A 20,447-nucleotide genomic window follows, 5' to 3' on the forward strand; every position below is an offset into this window, starting at 1 on the left:
CAAGTGGAAAGACAAAGCCCCTGGCCGCGCGCTCCCCCTTCCCCCCTCTCCAGCGCACCACACGGACAGTGGTGCCCGGATGTCGGTGTCGCCGTCGGTGACAGATGGCGCAGTGTCTATGTGTTAAGGGGTTTCTCTAGCCTGCCCGCCTTAAATTCCTGACTTTACGATTCCCCGCTAACCTCACTTTCAACTCCAATGCCGGACGCCCGCACGGCTGTCACCGTCGCTTACATAACGTGACCTTTCACCTCTTCGTACTGCCCTATAGTGCTCTGCAACCCAACTACGCGGTCGGGGCAGGGGGCGGGAATCCGAGTGCCGAGCGGCAGCTCCTCAGAGCCAATAGACTGTGAGCCCGGACCAGCTTCCCGCCTATTGGAGCATTCGCCAGCGGCGCAACAGGGGAGCAAGTTAGTGTGTATGCTGGCCCGGCGCGGGGGAGGAGGGGAATCTCCCGCCATTTTTCAATAATTTCCTCCTGTGCAGCTGAAGAGTCGTGACTGCCGAACGCGGGACCGGTAGCGGAGGTTGGCTGGAGGTGCCAGGCGGCGCATCGGTGTGTGTTGGAATTCTGCGCCATTGCGTCCGGCTCCATGGCCTTCGCGCTGCCGTGCCAGTAGTGAGGGAGCCGAGTTCGCGCCGCCCTCTCACCCCTCCCCTCCCCCACCCTACCCCCAGGAGCCAGGCGCTCGCTCCGGGCCGCGGGGCCTAGTGTTGCGCTTAGGGCTCGTGGAGCTGTTGTCGCCTTTTCTCCTGTCGCTGCCGCCGCGATGGCGCCGCTCTTGGGCCGCAAGCCTTTCCCGCTGGTGAAGCCGCTTCCCGGTGAGGAGTCGCTCTTCACCATCGCGCACACTCAGGAGACCTTCCGCACTCGGGAGTATCCTTTTCTACCCGCGCCGGCCTGGCCGCCTGCGGGGTGGGGCGGGGTGGGCCGGGGTGGGCCGGGGGTTCGCCGGGCCTGGGGGCCACGCAGCCCCACGCCCGTGGCAGCTGTCAGCGTGCCGGACGCGGGCGGGCCTACACCCGGAGCCCGACTCTGCGGTTCTGAGGGGTGGGCGGGGGTGCGGACCGGCTTCGTTCAGGGCGCCACGGAGCCCCGCGCCCTCCATCCCTTCCCCGGCTCGGCACTTTGTGCCCCGGCCTCGGTGTCGGGGAGCGACGCCCCGTACGCGCACACACACACATGCACTGGGGTTGGTTGGCCTTAGGCCCAGGTACCACGGAGAGAGGGGTTTCCTTTGCTCTTTAATTTTAAAATTAAACCTTCAACTTAAGTTTTTGAAATTGTACCCGCGTGGTCTCGTGGTCCGGCTTGTACAAGTCTCGACTGCGTTATACCCTGGTCTGTGCCGGGGGCACTTGTGCTTTTCTCTTCCCGAACTGATTCTAGGCTGTTGATGAACTGACAGGATTGTGAGGCACAAAACCAACCAAAAAGTTCCAGACTTAAGAGTAGAGGAAAAGAAGAAAAAAGTACGTTGGAGGAGCGGATACTTTCTCTAGGCAGGCACAGGTTTGAAATGTTGACGATTTAGGAAGAGATTGGTATTTGTTTTTAAGTAAAATTAAAAACATACCAGGACCCACTTAAAGTTTTTTTTTGATGTAATTTAGGAGCTTGAGGCTAATGTTTTACATTCTAAGCATTCTTTTTAATGATTGTTTCTTGCACGAGCTTAATTTCTTGGTTAAAAGTTGTACAACTTTTATTTATTTTATGGATACAAGTTAAGTCCTTTTTGATGCGTGAGTGTAAAAAAAGGTTTTTGAACAAAACTTTAATGTACAAAAAACTTCAAGAGTGAAGGCTGATGAATTTAGTTTTTTCAGCCCTTTCCCTTTGGAAGGACTTGATTTCCTTTTTTCTTTTTCTTTTTTTAGTCCTCACCTGAGGACATGCTTACTGATTTTTAGAGAGAGGGGAAGGGAGGGAGAGAGAGGACGGAGAGAAACGTCTGATGCGACAGAGATAAATCTGTTGGTTGCCTCTGCAATGTGCCCCAACCGGAACTGAATCCACAACCTAGGCAAGTACCCTGATGTACTGGGAGACCCTTCAGTTTACAGGACAACACTCCAACCAACTAGCCACACCAGCCAAGGCAGAACTTGATTTCTTGTAGTTTCTTACTGCTTTTGTGTAGAAGAGGAAGTGTCCATGTAGGGATATCATTTGATTTTATTTTGATCACCCCTTTAGTGTAATACTTTATAGGACAATCTCATTCTTGTTAGAGTGCAGTTTGTGACTGTTGAGTGTTTTATGTATAAAGGGGCCTGGAAAGTGAGTCCTTGCTGTTAAGAAATCTCTTGAAATATAACTATAGCGTCTTGGAGCTGAATGGGTCTTGGAGATTCAGGTGTTCCTGCCTGCTTTGCTAGGTGGTCCCAGAGAATTGAGGTTGACACAGTGTAAATGATGAGTGCTTACAGGAGTAGAATTCAGTGCTTTTCCTACCTCATCCCTGTACGTAAAAAAAAGAAAAAACATGGACCCTGACGGTTTGGCTCAGGGCGTCATTCTGAAAAGCAAAAGATGGCAGGTTTGATTCCCAATCAGGGCACATGCCTAGGTTGAGGTTTCAGTTCCTGGTCTGGTTGGAGTGTGTACCATTGATGTTTCTCTCTCTTTCTCCCTTCCCCTCTCTCTAAAAATAAATAAATAGAAATTTAAAAAAAACAGTGCTATTCCTTCCTCTTAATAATGTCACCTTTGTGTCAGTTTGTGGTATAAGGTCCATTTAAGGGTGAGGTGGGGGTGGTAGTCTGCTATTTTTTTGTCCTGTTAGGACTTTTGGATTGCTTTGGAGAAGTACTCTAGCTCTACTAAGTATAGCATTATTCTAAAGGCGCCCTACTCTAAGAAAAAACAATACTCCAAACATTGGGAGTAAAAGAATTACTTGCAAGAATCTTTCATATCCTTTTCAGATGTCTTTCAGATATCTTTTGAGCAGTTGAACTATTATCAAATGTTAATTTTTCAGGTCTGATTCTAAAGGAGTATAGGCATAAATTCTAAGTCTGTAGTAGGTACATCAGTACCTACATCAGAATCATGTAAAAATGGCAGTAGCCACCTAATTTAGAACTGGCAGCACAGGCTTTTTCATATCATTTACTGAAATCATTGAAATAAAATGATATATATGAAGAGTTCCTCTTAATGATGACTATTGAAAACTGAGGGCTGAAACTTTTTTTAAAAAATTGATTTTAAAAAGAAGGAGAGAGAAACAGACTTTTGTTATTCCAGTATTTTATGCATTCATTGGTTGATTTTTTTAAAAAAATTTTATTTATTTCCCTGGATGGTGTGGCTCAGTGGGTTGAGTGCTGGCCTGCAAACCAAAGGGTCACTGGTTTGATTCCCAGTCAGGGCACACACCTGGATTGCCAGCCAGGTTCCCCAGCAGGGGGTGCTAAAGAGGCAACCACACATTAGTGTTTACCTCTCTCCATCTCCCTCTAAAAATAAATCAATGAGATTTATATATTTTTTAAAACAAAGATTTTTAAAAGATTTTATTGATTGATTGATTGAGAGGGAGAGAAACATTGATCAGTAGCCTCTTCCATGCAAGCTACTGCATAAAACTGGTGACCTTTTCAGTTCACAGGCCAGTTCACAGGCTGGCACTCAAATTCACTGAGCCACACCAACCAGGACTCATTGGTTGATTCTTGTATGTGCCCTGGGGAGTTCACCCATGGCCTTGGTGTATTGGGACAACACTAAACAACTGAGCTACCTGGCCAGGGTAGAAGCCTGAAACTTAAAAACTGGTATGTATTTAATAGAAATCTGCATTAAAAAATTCCCACACCAGTACTTACAGGATGCTTTTAACAGGAATTCTTAAAGAAAAAAAGACATTTTTTGTTTTTAGAGAGAGGGAGAGAGAAAGGGAGCAAAGAATCGACATGTGAGAGAAACTTTGATGAGTTGCCTCTCAATAATGCCCCCAACTGAGGATCTACAGCCCAGGCATGGGCCCTGCCCATGTGGCCCAATATGGAACTGAACCTGTGACCTTTAGGTTTCAGGCTGGTAGTTAATCCACCCAAGCCACACCAGCTTGAAACGGGAATCCTTAAATTGTGTTACATGTTGGGGGGGTGGGAAATTGCTCACTTGGGAATGTCTACAAGTAGAAGCACTTTAAATTGTGTTGTGTGGTTAGCAGGTTGGCATAGTTCTTTATTAGGCAATCAGATTTTATAGAGGAGAACAAGTATGTGGTTGGGAATAGCTGCCTTTGAAATACTGTTATTTCTAGTTCTTAATTTATATTTACAATTATTTTTAATGCTATTGATACTTTAATTTTCTAAGTACTACTTTTGACTGCATGTGATCCTATAACATATTTATATGATTTTTATTGACTTAAAGCTGTGAGTGTTGGTATGTCCTTAAAGGCATTATTGTATATCTTTATTAAACTTACAGTGGTAGTTGTGAATGAGGCATACATTTAATGACTAGGTATTATATATTATTGATGACTATGTTTATTGTACTGTGTCTTTGCATGTGTGCTACATTACTCCCTAGGCAGCACTACAGGCAGGACACTAGATCTTAGTTGGAAAATTACACTTTATCAGAGTTGGTTTTTTTCTTCAAAATATTTTATTTATTTATTTTTAGAGAGGGAAGGGAAGGAGGGAAACATAAATGTGTGGTTGCCTCTCGTGCACCCCCTACTGGGGGCATGACTTGGCTCAAAACCCAGACTCACCCTCAGTAGGAATTGAACTAGTGACCCTTTGGTCTGCAGGCTGGTGCTCAGTCCACTGAGCCATACCAGCCAGGGCAGCAGAATTTTTTTTTCTTCTATTGATTCTAGAGAGAGGGAGGGAGAAAATGAGGAAGAGAATCACTGATGTGAGAAAGACATCGATTAGTTGTCTCTTGCATGCACCCCTTCTGGGGACTGAACCTAACCCATTACCCATGTGTGTACCCTGACCGGGAATCAAGCATGACCTTTCAGTTTACATGATGACACTGGCCAGGGCTATCAGAATCAATTCTTTTTTAAAAATATTTTATTTTATTTTAGATCAAGGGGACAGGATGGAGAAACAGACTGGGAGAAACATCAATGTGTGGTTGCCTTTGGCACACCGCTTATTGGGGACCTGGCCCACAACCCAGGCATGTGCCCTGACTTGGAATCGAACCAGGAATCCTTTGTTTTACAGGCTGGCACTCAATCCACTGAGCCACACCAGCCAGGACCAGAGTCAATTCTTTTTTTTTTTTAATACTAATTTTCTTTTTATTTTTTTAAAGATTTTTTTAAAAAAGATTTTATTTATTTATCTTTAGAGAGGAAAGGAAGGAGAGAAGGAGAGAAACATCTGTATGGTTGCCTCTCGTGAGTCCCCTGCTGGGAACTGGCCCGCAACCCAGGCATGTGCCCTAACCAGGAATCAAACCGTGATTGTGTGGTTCTCAGGCCTGTGCTCAATCCACTGAGCCACACCAGCCAGGGCCAGAGTCAATTCTTGGTGTGATTATTTGACAGTAGGATGTGACACTGACTGTATTTAAGTGAAGATGGGTTCTAAGGAGGAACTGAACCTATAAGCACCCTGTTAGATTAATATTTTTGTTGTATTGTTTTAAATAGACTAGTTTCTAAGCCTAGAAACAAGTGGTTAACTTTTAGTTGGTGTAATGAGGAAGGGCTATTAGAATATGGCCAGAATAGTTTGACTTGAATAGAAAAACATGACTAGAGCATGTTTTAAGAGTTGGAGTTAGGTTGTTCCAAGACCGGATTTTATTGGACAGTGAAATACTGAGCTCTTATATTGATTTTTTTATTATTTAATTTTTTAAAAAGATTTTATTTATTTATCTTTAGAGGGAAAGGGAAGGAGAGAGGGAGAGAAATATCAATGTATGGTTGCCTCTGGTGTGTCCCCTGCCAGGAACTGGCCTGCAACCCAGGCATGTGCCCTGACTGGGAATCCAACCACGATTGTTTGGTTTGTAGGCCTGCGTTCAATCCACTGAGCTACACCAGCCAGGGCGAATTTCTTTAAAGTAACATAAGAGTTACTTAAAAATATTTTACTTATTCTTAGAGGGGGGAAGAGAGGGGGAGAAACATCAGTGTGTGGTTGCTTCTTGCACACCCCCCACTGCAGACCTGGCCTGCAACCCAGGCATGTGCCCTGACTGGGAATTGAACTGGCTACTCTTTGATTCTCAGGCCACTACACAATCCACTGAGCCACACCAGCCAGGGCCATAAGAGTTATTTTTAACTTAATGACAGACTGGTCCAAAGAGAAAAATAGGACAAAAAGCAAATCTTGAGTTGGCGCTTTGTTGTCTCCCCTAGAACTCTTATAGTTGTGTTTATTTAACCTCCATACTTTTACAGACTACTTCCTTGAAGGCTGTCAAGTACTTTATTGAAAGAAACAGCCCTAGCTGGTGTTGCTCCATGGATTGAGTGCCGGCCTGTGACCTGAAAGGTGGCTGGTTTGATTTCTAGTTGGCACGTGCCTGGGTTGTAGGCCAGGTCTCCAGTTGGGGGTGCATGAGAGGCAACCACACATTGATGTTTCTCTCCCTCTTTCTCCCTCCCCCTCTCTCTAAAAAAAATAAATAAAATCTTAAAAAAAGAAAGAAAGAAAAAGTCCTACAAGGCTAAATAGAACAAAGAAGCAGCATATTGTGGTAAGGAGGTAGCCCTTGAACTCATGAAAAAGTTGATGTTTAATGAGATAGTCTAGAATAGTCTAGAACTTGAAAATGTCTTATTTACAGCTTACACAGCCTTTGGAGAATTGCTTTGACATTTTCTCTGCAATTATATGTGCAGCAGCCACTGGAGCATAAAAACCTTAATTGGCACTTGCTCTCAGTGGTTATTTGAGAGTGAGTGAATTATTTTGGTAATCTGAAATAGGATTTAGAGGTAGCTGACTCAATAGCCTTCTAGTCAACTTTTTCTCCTTTCATATTCATCATATTCTCTCACTTTCTTTTAACATAAGTCAGAGTAATAACCAGAAGAAAATTATATAAACTTAAAAATACCCAGTGTTAGAGGTTGTTGTAGGGATTTGTTTTAGACAAATTTGTTTGAAATTAATCTAATTTTGATGATTAATTAAGAATTTTGTAGCCCTAGCTGGTGTAGCTCAGTGGATTGAGCGCGGGGCTGCGAACCAGACGATTGCGGTTCGATTCCCAGTCAGGGCACATGCCTAGGTTGCAGGCCAGTTCCTGGCAGGGGTCAGTTCCCAGCAGGGGATGCACGAGAAGCAACCGTACATTGATGTTTCTCTCCCTCTCTCCTTCCCTTCCCCTCTAAAGATAAATAAATAAAATATTTTTTAAAAAAAAGAATTTTGTATTATTGTCAGGGCATTCATTTCTAGATATAAACCTTAGGTTTTTAGTGTTGTCCAATTCGAAATATAATGTGAATCACATGAAATTAAAATTTTTCTTGTGGTCACATTAAATAAAGGTAAATGGGTTAAAAAAATGAGAGACACATTTTTCTTATTCTAATACCCAGGCTGAAGGAGCAGTCCCAGTCTGCATGTGCCTTTCTACTGGTTGAAATAGCTGGAGGAAACCCTGATGGCTTTTTAAGCTTATTCCTGCAAATGGCATCTATCACATCTACTCACATCTGTTGGTTAAAGCAAGTCATGTGGACAAGCCCAGCATCCACATGGAGGAGAAATTTTTTCTCCCTTTTTTTTTATTCTCACCTGAGTATATGCTCATTGATTCTAGAGAGGGGGAGAAGGGGACAGAAAGAGAGAGACAGACAGACAGACAGACTTTCATGCCAGGGAGAGAAACATTGGCTGCCTCTCATAGATACTGTGACCAGACCAACCGGCAACCTAGGTACGTGCCCTGACTGCGAATCAAACATGTGACCCTTCAGTTTATGGGAGGATGCTCTAACCAACTGAGCCAGGGCTTTTTGTTTCTGTTAATTCCTCACCCAAAGGTATGTTTATTGATTTTTATAGAGAAAGGAAGGGAGAGGAACATCAATGTGAAAGTGAAACATTGATCGGTTGCCACCTATACCTGTCTCAACTGGGGATTGAACCTGCCCCTTTTTGGTGTATAGGTGATGCTTCAACTAGCTGAGCTACCTGGCCAGGGCTGTTTTTCCTCTTCACTTGAATTATTGCAAACCACATGGCAGTGGGTGGAGATGTAAAATTCTCTGATGGAAGGGAGGTAAATATTCATAAAAAATACAATCTACCCTATTTCAGGGTTTCAGGGGATGTATTTTGGGGAAAGTCACTTTTTAAAGAAATGACAATATTTTTTTAAGATTTTATTTATCTTTAGAGAGGAAGAGAAGGAGAGAAATATTGATGTGTGGTTGCCTCTCATGGGTCCTCTGCTGGGAACTGGCCTGCAACCCAGGCATGTACCCTGACTGGGAATCAAACTGCGATATTCTGGTTTGCAGGCCCGCGCTCAATCCACTGAGCTATGCCAGCCAGGGCGGGAAAGTCACTTTTAAGTTGAGATCTGAAGGATAATTAGAATTTAGCAAGATGAATAAGAGTGCACTATGTTCTTAGAAGAGTTTGTGAATTTGAAAGTTTCTCTATTTAAAAAAATTGAAAGATGACTAGAGCAAAGAAGTGGGAATGGAAATGGAGTTCTCACCTAGTGGTGAGATACAGAAAAGGGTTCCATCACACTGATCCTTGTAAGATAGGTTGAGGAGTTTGGGCATTACTTTACATTTAGTGAAGGCTGTTGGAAAATTTGAACAGGAATGAAGCAAGTGTTTAGGTTAGGAAGATCACTGTGGGTCAGTGGTGAGAATGGATCTGCCACTAGATTTGTGAAGTTGTCATTAGATAATTCAGCCAATAGATAATGGTGGTCTGAATAAATTTACTAGTCCTTGATGTGTAGAGAAGTACAATAGGTAAATATCAGAAATAAATCATTATAAATAGGCTGGACAGAATTTGGTGATTGGGAAGGAGTCAATGATAATATTTTGGTTGTTACTAGGTTAGTGGTGTCATTCTCTGAACTCTGGGAGAGGAACAAGTGTTTATTTCTTTTTTTGGCTGGGAGTGGGGAGGATGGGATAGGAAGTGAAATGTTTAGTTTGCATGTTCTTTTTTTAAAAAAATATATTTTATTGATTATACCATTACAGTTATTCTATTCCCCCCTTCATTTCCCTCCACCCTGCACACCCCTACCCCACCATTCCCCCCCCTTTAATTTATGACCACGTGTCTCAAGTTCTTAAGATTCTATATTTGCCCTCCTATTCTTGCCCTCCCCCCTATCTATTTTCTACCTACTGTCTATGCTCTTTTAGTTTGAATGTTCTTATATTGAGTTGCTGTGGATATCCAAATGGAGATGTCTGTGTTACTAGTATGTATGTGGTCCTGGAGTTCAGAGAGAGTAGACTAAACTGGTGATAGAAGTGATGAGTGTCTAGATTGTGATTGCAGTAATGTAATGGAAATGGATGAGGTCAGCCAGACTAAGATTGCTATCCTGATAACAATGATTTTCAAAGGAGGGTGGGAAAAATATGTATCTGGGAGAAGGGACTTTAATTGTTTGGAAAACCGTAAATCATTAATATTTGGTATTTAAATATGTACTGCTTGAAAAAGGTTTCCCATTTTTTCCCTTAAAATAATAAAAGTAACCAAATACACCTCAACAAAACCTTATTTGGTGTGAATCAGGATTGTTTCCCTGTTTGGAAACATGTTTGCATTTCAGGGGGCCTGAGGGCAAATGAGATTTGTAAAGTAATCAGAAGAAGAAATGGCTTTAAAAACAAACAGAATTGAGAAAAATGGACATTAGGGTGAGAAACACAAAGGACCAAACAAATAAGATTGAGATGCAGAAAGGACCAAACAAATAAAATAGGATGTTATGGTGAGAGGCACAAAGGACCACAGAAGAGGAGGATTACCAGTGAGCCAATTAAAATGTTTTGTCTGGATGAGAGATGAGTATCAGAGAGGCCGGATTTAGTTAACGGCTCTGTTGTTGGAGAGAAAGGACTGAATTGAGAAATACGTGAGTGGTTGCAGTTAGGGACTGAAAAAATGAAGATGGTTTTCTGATTTCTTATTTGGGCATTAGGGCCATTCAGTGAGACTGAAAATACCTATTAAGAAATAAAGTTTGGGAGAATGAGGTGTGGTTAATAAGAATTACGCTTAGCCCTGGCTGGTGTGGCCCAGTAGATTGAAGATGGGCCTGTGAACCACAGGGGAGCTAGTTTGGATCCTGGTCAGGGCACATGCCTGGGTTGTGGGCCAGGTCCCCAGTTGGGGGGTGGTGTGTATGAGAGTCAACCAGTCAACATATCTCTCACACGTCAGATGTTTCTCTCCCTTTTTTTCTCCCTTTCTTCCTATCTTTCTAAAATAAATACATAAAATCTTTCTTAAAAAAAAATTAAATTTAGCCCTGGCTGGTGTGGCTCAGTTGGTGGGGCGTTGGCCAGCAAAGTGAAAGGTCTGCAGCGTGAATGCCTGGGTTGCAGGTTCGGTCCCTGATTGGGGTAGGTATGAGAGGCAGTTGATGTTTCTCGTCCTCTTCCTTCATTCCCCTCTCTCTAAAATAATAAATACATAAAAATCTATAAAAAGAACTTAGAAAAAGTTGGGTTTGAGATATCACTGCGTCATCCAGGTGATCCCAGTACATTGTTGACTATATGGGTCTAGATCAAGGTGAATGGACTGGGCACATTTACTTCTAAAAATAACTAATTAAAAAATGTAATGTTCGTTGTTTAGGATATATTCGTTAATATCATTTACATTCTCTGGTTACTCAGTGAATTTCTTCAATGAAGCTGAATAACTATTAAAATGTTAAGCTTTTTATATTTCAAATAAATCCACTTACTGGTTGTCTTTACCTCCCTTCCCCCAGTGTGAAAAGACAAATAAAAACAAAACACATCTTATTGATTAATTAGTTATGGTAATAGGAGCCATGCTATTGCTATCTTTCTCTATACTGTAGTCGCACCTTTCCACAGGGAATTAGTTCCAAGACCCCCAGTGGATGCCTTGAAACAGTATTGAAATACTGAAGCAGTACCAAACGACTGTCCAGAAAAGCCCAGCCATTGTCAATATAAGGAGAACAGTTTGTGTACTACCTATGTAACCTGGCAGCCAAGGACAGTGGGTTGGAATATACATGTGTGAACTGTAATAACTTTACTAGTCAGTTAGGGCATAGATGCCATTGAGTAAGCATGTGTACTGTGTGGTTGTCTCATTCAAAATGACTGAATGAGTAGAGCCTCGAATCTGCATCAAGTTTTGTGTTAAGCCTGAACTTCCTCTGTGGAAACCATTGGGATGATTCAGTTGTCCACCAGCCGCTACGGGCATCTGGTGATTGGCAGCCTCGTCAAAGCAACACACCTTTCGATCATAATATCTCGTGCAGAGTTTTTTAGTGAAACATCAAATCATCCAGGTGACTCAGCTCCGCTACAGCCCAGATTTGGTGCCCTGTGACTTCTGGCTTTTCCCAAAACTAAAATCACCTTTGAAAGGGAAGAGATTTCAGAGCGTCCATGAGGTTCAGAAAAATACACAGGGCAGCTGATAGCGATGGGGAGAACTGTGTGAGATCTCATGGTGCCTACTTTGAAGGGGACTGAGGCCCTTTTGTCATTGTCCTGTGTACAGTGTATCGTGTATCTTCAGTAAATGTCTTTTTCTTTTTTCTTTTCTTTTTTTAAAGATTTTATTTATTTATCTTTTAGAGGGGAAGGGAAGGAGAGAGGGAGAGAAATATCAATGTATGGTTGCCTCTGGTGTGTCCCCTGCCGGGAACTGGCCTGTAACCCAGGCATGTGCCCTGACTGGGAATCGAACCACGATTTTCTAGTTCGCAGGCCCACGCTCAATCCACTGAGCCACACCAGCCAGGGCTAAATGTCTCTTTTTCATATGTGGCTGAATGCCTTCTGGACAGATCTCTCGTATGCTATGTCTTGCTATGTTTTTTGTTATTTACATACATCTGATAAATTTAAGGCTTCTCTTTGGTAGTGAATTGCCCGCAGTATTTCTCTTGTGCTTTAAAGCCATTATTAAGTAAAACAAAAGTTACTTGAACACAAACACAGCAATAACCATGATGGTCGATCCAGTAAGAGATGGCTACTGACTGACTAATGTACCTGAATACACTGGACAAAAGAATGATTCAGGGAGTGGGATGGCACAAGATTTAAAATGTATAAATTGCTTATTTCTAGAATTTTCCATTTAATATGTTTGAACCACATTTGACAGGATAGCTGAAACTAGAAAGCAAAACAGCTAAGGGGGACTAACGGGTTTTTATAAATTTTCAATGATTGGATTTATATAAATTTGTATGGAAGTCTGACTTCTGGTTTTTACTTTTTCTGTATTTTAATTCTTTAAATATTAGCGCGAACCCCAGTGAGAAAAAGAGACTTGTTGCTTTGTTTCCATCAGATCTGGAAAATGATGCAAGAGAAGGTGTTTTTACTATTGGCTAAAATAACTATTTTGGATTACCTCTGAATTTGTTCCTGTTAGTCTTTTTATTGATCATAACCCTGGAAAACCAAGAATCTTCACATATTAAAAAGGAATTACTAGCCCTGGCTGGTGTAGCTCAGTGGATTGAGTGCAGGCCTGCGAACCACACCATGGCAGTTCGATTCCCGGTCAGCACATGCCTGAGTTGCAGGCCAGTTCCCAGCAGGGGACTCTCCAGAGGCAACCATACATTGATATTTCTCTCCTTCTTTCCTTCCCTTCCCCTCTAAAGAAAAATAAATAAAATCTTTAAAAAAAAAAAGGAATTACTGTCCTGACTGGTTGGTTTGAGTCAGCTGGTTGGGTGCTTGTCCTGCAAAGCAAAACGTCTCTGGTTCAATCCCAGGTCAGGGCACGTGCCTGGGTTTTTGGTTCAGTTCCTGGTTGGGGCGTGTATGAAAAGCAGCCCACCAATGTTTCTCTCTCACATCAATGTTTCTCTCCCTTCTCCCTCCCTACCCCTCTCTCTAAAAATAAATAAATAAAAATTTACAGCAATTCTTTATTTGTGAGGTAATATTACAGAGGGAACTGTTCAAATACTTTCATTTCAACCTCTGTAAAATAAAGTCACTTGGAAAGTACAGAGATTGGCAGCTAATTCTCTAGTTGTGGTGTCAGTTTATTTTCTTGCATAGTATTTGTTGTGCATAAAAGTGTATTAGCTAATTATCATTTGAATTTAAATGTGGCTGGCTGATAGTGAATTCAAGTTGGGATGTTGTAGAAAGTTACCATATATATGGCACTAACTTATGACGTCCCCTTTCATCTCTCATGATGACTAGACAATGACTGGTAAATGACTTGTGAATGTATTACTATTGTAGACAACATAAGACTGAATAAGGGGACTTCCGCCAAGATGGAGGCGTAGGTGGAAACACTGGGCCTTCTCCCACAACCAAGCTTGAATACAACAAAGGTTTGTATTCAAACCTTTGCAGCCAAAGAACAGAAAATTGAACTATATGGAAGTCTGGCAACAATGAACCGCTTAACTGGGACTGGTAAGAGGGGCGGAGCCAGCAGTGGAGCAGGGACAGGCAGGAAAGATCCCCCAATCCCAGGCGCCTAGGCAGCCAGGGTAGCATCGGGTGGACCCAGTGAGGGTGTGGGGCGGCAGGCTGACCACAGTCACACATTTGCATGCAGATAAACCAGCAGAGGAATGAGCAGTGAGACGGACTGCACAGGCCCCAGCGGTGAACCCATTGAGGATGCAAGGCAGCAGGCTCACCGCGGTCACACATTTGTGCGCACTGAAACAGACTGTGCAGGCCCTGGTGGCCAGAGGCAGCAGGGGGGCCCGCTATTGCTGTCCTTTGACCCTGCCCCCACATACAGTGTCACAACCCAGCGACTAAGTGGTCTGGCCCTGGTGAACACCTAGGGCTCCATTCCTCATATGTAATAGGCACGGGCAGTTCAAAATATGGCTCAAGAACTCAAAGCCCCAGAGCCCATAACTCTAAGCAAAAAAGAAATAGCCAACCTCTCAGATGCACAGTTCAAAAGACTGGTGATCAGGATGCTTACAGAACTGGTTGATTTTAGTCATAAGAGGAACATATGAAGGCTAAACTAATTGAAATGAAGGGAAATGCACAGGAAACCAATAGTGATGGCGAGGAACCTGGACTCAAGGGGGTGGACCAGAAGGAAGGAAGAAATGACCAAACAAAAAAGTGAAGTTACAAGAATTCCAAAAAACGAGAGGCTTAGGAAACTCCAGGACATCTTTAAACGTTCCAACACCCGAATTATAGGGGTACCAGAAGGGGAAGAGGAACAGCCACGAGTGGAAACTTAATAATAAAGAAGAACTTCCCCAATCTGGCAAAGGAAATAGACTTCCAGGAAATCCAGGAAGCTCAGAGAGTCCCAAAGAAGTTGGACCCAAGAAGGGACACACCAAGGCATATCATAATTACATTACCCAAAATTAATGATGAGAGAATCTTAGAAGCAACAAGAGATAAGGGGACAGTCACCTACAAAGGAGCGCTCATCAGACTGTCAGCGGATTTCTCAAAAGAGACCTTACAGGCAAGAAGAAGCTGGAAGGAAGTATTCCAAGTCATGAGATCCAAAGAGCTACATCCAAGACTGCTCTGTCCAGCAAAGCTTTCATTTAGAATGGAAGGGCAGATAAAGTGCTTCTCAGAAAAGATCAAATTCAAGGAGTTCATCATCACCAAGCCCTTGTTACATGAAAATGTTAAAGGGACTTACCTAAGAAAAAGAAGATAAAAAATATGAATAGTGAAAGGATAGCAAACTCACAGTTATTAACAACCACACCTAAAACAAAAGCAAACCAAGAGGACAGCTAGATCAGGAGCAGAACCATAGAAATGAAGATCACATGGAGGGTTAGCAACAGGGGAGTGAGGGAAGAAGTGGGGAAGATACAGAAAATAAGTAGCATAGGCGGTAGGTAAAAAGGAGGGAGGGCGAGAATAGTAGGGGAAATATAGAATTGAACTTGAGACACGTGGTCATAAACTAAAGGGGGGGAATGGTGGGGTAGGGGGTGTGCTGGGTGGAGGGGAATGAAAGGGGAATGGAACAACTAGTGGTATAATCAATAAAATATTTTTTAAAAAGACTGAATAAATATTATATCAAAATTATTTTTAGGACTTTATGGAGTTTTTTAAATCCCAAGAATCAACAGGTATTCCAAAAGGTAGACTAGAAGACTTAAGTGGAACATTAGCAGATGCACAAGGTTATTTCAGACTGCCTGTAACACTGGTCTAGTCAGTCTCATCTTAGTGTGGAAATGATTCTTTTTTTAAATTTTTACTTTTTAGATTTTACTTATTTATCTTTAGTGGGGAAGGGAAGGAGAGAGGGAGAGAAATATCAATGTATGGTTGCCTCTCATGTGTCCTGTGCTGAGAACTGGCTTGCAACCCAGGCATGTGCCCTGACTGGGAATCGAACTGCGGTTGTTTAGTTCGCAGGCCCGTGCTCAGTGCACTGAGCTACACCAGCTAGGCCTGGAAATGATTTAAACTTGGTGAGCATCTGAGTTGTGTAATAATTCCACATACCTTAAATTCTTATTTCTTAATGACTTTGTCTTATTTCACCTTTATTCTTTCTTACAAATTTTTAGTACTGTGTGTGTCTTGTGAAATGAAATTTGGATGAATTGAAAAAATCACATTTGTACTATAAAGTATTAACATTTTTTAATTTGAAAAACCCTGATTTGTTGTCCCACTTATTTTTTAAGATTTTATTTATCTTTTTAGAGAGAGGGGAGGAAGGAGGGAGGATGAGAGGGAGAGAAACAGATGTGAGAGAGAAACATGGGTCAGTTGTTCTGACTGGGACCAAGCTGCAACCCAGGCCTGTACCCTGACTGGGAATCCAGCTGGTGACTTTTTGCTTTGTAGGACATCACCCAACCATCTGTGCTATACTGGTCAGGGCCTACGTATTTTTGTATTTATTAGTTTATTCTTGTATGTGCTCGGACCAGGGATCAAATCTGCAACCTTGGCATATTGGACTGACTCTTTAACCATCTGAGCTACCCGACCAGGGCTAAAGGTATTATTGTTTTATTTGTAAAATGTAGCAAACTGTTCTGATCGTAATTTAGTCTTATTCATCTTGTTTGGATTTACCATTTGAAAACTGACTTCAGTTTTATCTTGTCATGCTGTATGTCATAGAAAGAATACTATATGTTTTTTTCTATATATGGTAAGTTTGTGGGGTATGGATTAGTTGTCTCTGTTGCTTGAATATTGTTTTCCTGAGCCCCCACTAACAGAGAATATGAAGCCCGCTTGGAAAGGTACAGTGAGCGCATTTGGACGTGTAAGAGTACTGGAAGTAGTCAGCTAACACACAAAGAGGCCTGGGAGGAGGAACAGGAAGTTGCTGAACTGTAAGTAATAAAAACATTGCTATTCTAGTACCATCTTTGAATTATTAGGAAAGGGGGGATAGTAACAGTAAAGCAATGTTTGTGTTAAAATTTATGGGGCATAAATTGGAATATATTACATTAGTATACTGGGTTGGTGTTTAAGTGCCCTTGCCTAGTGGAATGTTGCTAGTAACAAAGGGTGGAATATGTAGTTGTATATATACTTATGTAGGTATTTACTAGGCTTTTGAGTGCTCTTGCTCTATACCTTTATCTTGTAAATATTTTGAAAATGTGGTTCTAAGCAACAGAAACGAATATATATATTTTAGAAGTAATGTGGAGGTGTGAATAAGTGGCAAGTTTTTCTTAATTTTGTGGTCATTTGAAATTTGAGATAGAATTTACAGCAGCTATCAAAAATAAATATGGAGTTCCAAGGCCATTTATTTAAGTGGGGCTGTTGAATGAGGAGTCTTAAGAAATACTGTCTCTATTCAGAGTGCCTGCTTGACTAGGTGTTATCTCAAAGGAAAATACTCAGAATTTGGGCAGTAGAAACATGCAAAAGATAAGTAGAAAATATGGATGATAAATTACTCTTGGGAATTTGAAATAAACTTTTTCTGTGGACTTCTCATTTACTTGTCTTGATAGCAGATAAGTAGAGAGCGTATAATTCTGTTCTTCTGGTTGTATTATAATAACACTGGGTTTAGTTGAGGTTTTAGTTCTAGTTATGGCTAGAGCACAGACTAATAATTAGTCAAGGTTTTTAACCTGGTGCCTGTTTTTTCTTTTCTTGGGTCACTTACTGTCATTCTGTTTTAGATTAGTGTTATTTATGTATGTGTATCTTTTAGTGTACTAGACCAGCGGTCAGCAACCCTTTTCTGTAAAATGGCAGGTAGTAGATATTTTAGGGTTTGTGGGCCATATGGTCTTTGTTTCAGCTATTTAGTTCTGAGGTTATAAAGTGAAAATAGCCACAGATAATAATACATAAATGAATGAGAATGACTGTTCCAATAAAATTTTATTTACAAAAACTGATAGCAGTCTGAATTTGGCCCATGGGTTGTTGCCTCCTATAGTAGCCTCTAAACTTCTTGAGGGCAGCTCTCATATTTTACTTTTTGTTGAATTTGTTACAGTACCTAGGCACAATCCTCTTCACTATGTAAGTACTATTTGCTGTTTGCAAATAGAGATAATACTACTTTCTTTTACATGTGTCTTTGGGACAAAAAAGAGACTAACCCGGAGTTGTTAAGGGAAAACTTCATGGGACTTTATGAAGATGGTAACATTTGAAGGATAGTTTGTGCCATATTATAGAAACGAGATGAGACATTTGTATTTAATTCAGTGAGTAGTGCGAGGATAGCAATAATTTTGAACAGAAGAACAAATGACAGTTTGGATGATTGAGGTTGGGCTATGAGAAGATTAATCCAGAAGCAGTTTGTGGGATGAGTAAAAAAGGAAGAGACAGGTGTGAAGTCTGTAGGCTAGCTAGGATAGTATCATGGTATTGAGAATAGAAAGAATGAGGTGGGTTCTCTAATTCTTCCTGAAAAGAGGGTTGTTTTTGGCTGTAACTTTGGCAAATTGCTGCATACTTTGTTCTTAATACACATTAGTGTATTAGATAGTTTTCAGAAGACCTGTAGTAAAGAAACTAGCTTGGTTTAATGTTGTGGCTTTCAAACTTGACCTTAGAACTGATAACATTAGAGGGAAGTTCTGAAGAAGAACACACTTGGGGATTGTTTTATGTGATTTGATAGCTCATAGAAATAGTGGGTGGTGGGAATAATTACTGACTAGTTGTAAAAATATAGGTTTTACAACTTTTAAAATAGTAAACTTTTCTGATTATAAAAATAATGCATACTTGTTATAAGAATGTAAGTAATACAGTTAGTAAAAGAATCTGAACGTCATTGTCCACCTTCTTAGAAATAACCACAGCCAGTGACGTTTTCAGTTAAGTAACTGGGAGACTTAAAGAGAGTGAATTTATAGGGGCCAAAAAAGGTCTCATGAAATTGAGGAAGTCTGAGGACATCTGGGAAGGGTGATTAAGCTGAGAGGCAGGACAGCGGGGAGAGGACAAAGGTAGGTGAAGGCAGGGAGACTAGAATCTTACTGATGGTGACTGGGGAATGGCAGATAACTGGGTTAAATAATTGTAAGGGAGTATTATGATAAGAGATTTTAAGTCTAGCAGTCATTTGGTGCAACATTTGTAGTTACGAACATCAGAGAATGATTGAGAATATTGGAATATGAAAATAAACCCTTGCCCTGGCTGGTGTAGCTCAGTGGATTGAGCACAGGCCTGTGAAGCAAAGGGTCACTGGTTCGATTGCCAGTCAGGGCACATGCCTGGGTTGCAGGCCAGGTCCCCAGTAGGGGACACATGAGAGTCAACCACACATTGATGTTTCTCTCCCACTCTTTCTCCTTCCCTTCCCCTCTCTCTAAAAATAAATAAATAAAATATTAAAAAAAAATAAAATAAACCCAATACTTGCATTTGCCTGAATGTTCTTATGACTCTTCCTCCCTTTTCCCCACAGCACATATATTAAACTCTGGGGGGAAGGAGGGTGCAAGGCGACTAAATAGTAATGGGGAAAAATACAATAAAAATTAAATTAAAAAAAAGACAAATGCTAAACTCCTTAGAATTAGAATCTAACTGCTATCCTCCATTAAGTTTGCTTCCTATTTGCTGCTACCATCAAGAATCCAGCAATAAATATATTTCTGTACACATGATGGTTTTGATAATTGTTGCCAAATTGCTTTCCAAAAGAGTTAAAACAGGCTATCAGCAGTGTATAAGTGTTACTGTACACTGTTTATTTGCCCATATTGGGTATGATAATTAAAATTCTTTTTTGCTAGCTTATCAAGTGAAAGTAGTATATCATGGTTTTACTTTGCAAGGACTTGGAGTTCAAGTCATGGTTCTAGCATGTTAACTCTTCCTGATTTATTTTCCTTAGTCATAAAATGAAAATCTAGACAAAATTTAGGAGAACTAAATGAATAAATGTATGTGAAAACATTGTTGACTCAGACATAATATAAATAACAGTCATTAGGGTGTCCTAACTGAAAAAATGGGAAAAGGCAATGAGTAAAATAATTTGTACCTACAAAGGGAAGTCTACCGCAAAAACAAACTACTGGGAAAATGACCATCGTTACTAATGATGTGCCTATTATTTTCACTGTATAGATGAGAAAATTAACCTGGATAGGTCTGTCTGACAAAGCTGTTTTTTTTTTTTTTTAAGATTTATTTATTTTTAGAGGATGGCAGGGAGAGAGGGAGAGAAACATCAATGTGTGGTTGCCTTTTGCATGCCCCCCACTGGGGTCCTGCCCGCAACCCAGGCAAGTGCCCTAAACTGGGAATTGAACTGGTGACCCTTTGGTTCCCAGGTCAGCACTCATTCTACTGAGCCACATCAGCCAGGGCTGACAAAGCTAGTTTTAAGTTCTTTCTTTTTCCTTTGTATCACTTAGTTTTTAATCTTTGTATTCTCTAGTGCCTTGCATATAGTCGCTAAAGAAATGTTTGAATGGACCGGAATTAAAACTCTGGATAGGTTTTTTTGCATTTTCTTTGGTAATTAATACTGTATTTGTTTAGTTTGAAGGAAGAGTTTCCTGCCTGGTATGAGAAACTTGTTCTAGAAATGGTTCACCATAACACAGCCTCCTTAGAGAAGTTAGTAGATACTGCTTGGTTGGAGATCATGACCAAATACGCTGTGGGAGAAGAGTGTGACTTTGAGGTAAGTGTCTTTTTTTTTTTTTATGTGATTTGACTTACCATATGTCAAGGTTGGAGCTTCTGATGTAGATTACAGAATACATTTCTGTATGTATAAAATTGTGTTATATGAAGTCTTCTCAATAT

At 41.1% G+C, this 20,447-nt stretch overlaps 1 protein-coding gene across 2 annotated transcripts in view; it reads left to right on the forward strand.

Annotated features, from left to right (window-relative positions):
• The first annotated feature begins 407 nt into the window (after positions 1-407).
• The window catches only part of BAZ1B (bromodomain adjacent to zinc finger domain 1B), a 79,111-nt gene continuing 59,071 nt past the window's right edge, over positions 408-20,447 (forward strand). For both annotated transcript variants that reach the window (XM_037054753.1, XM_037054754.1), the window contains exons 1-3: positions 408-880; positions 16,409-16,525; positions 20,178-20,322. In XM_037054753.1, the coding sequence (XP_036910648.1) occupies positions 774-880; positions 16,409-16,525; positions 20,178-20,322 (369 nt within the window). In that variant the 5' untranslated portion in view covers positions 408-773. The remainder of the gene's footprint in view (positions 881-16,408; positions 16,526-20,177; positions 20,323-20,447) is intronic.

The sequence above is a fragment of the Sturnira hondurensis genome, unplaced genomic scaffold (assembly GCF_014824575.4).
Source record: "Sturnira hondurensis isolate 20B ecotype Veracruz unplaced genomic scaffold, ASM1482457v3 Scaffold0008380, whole genome shotgun sequence".
Taxonomy (NCBI): Eukaryota; Metazoa; Chordata; class Mammalia; order Chiroptera; family Phyllostomidae; genus Sturnira; species Sturnira hondurensis.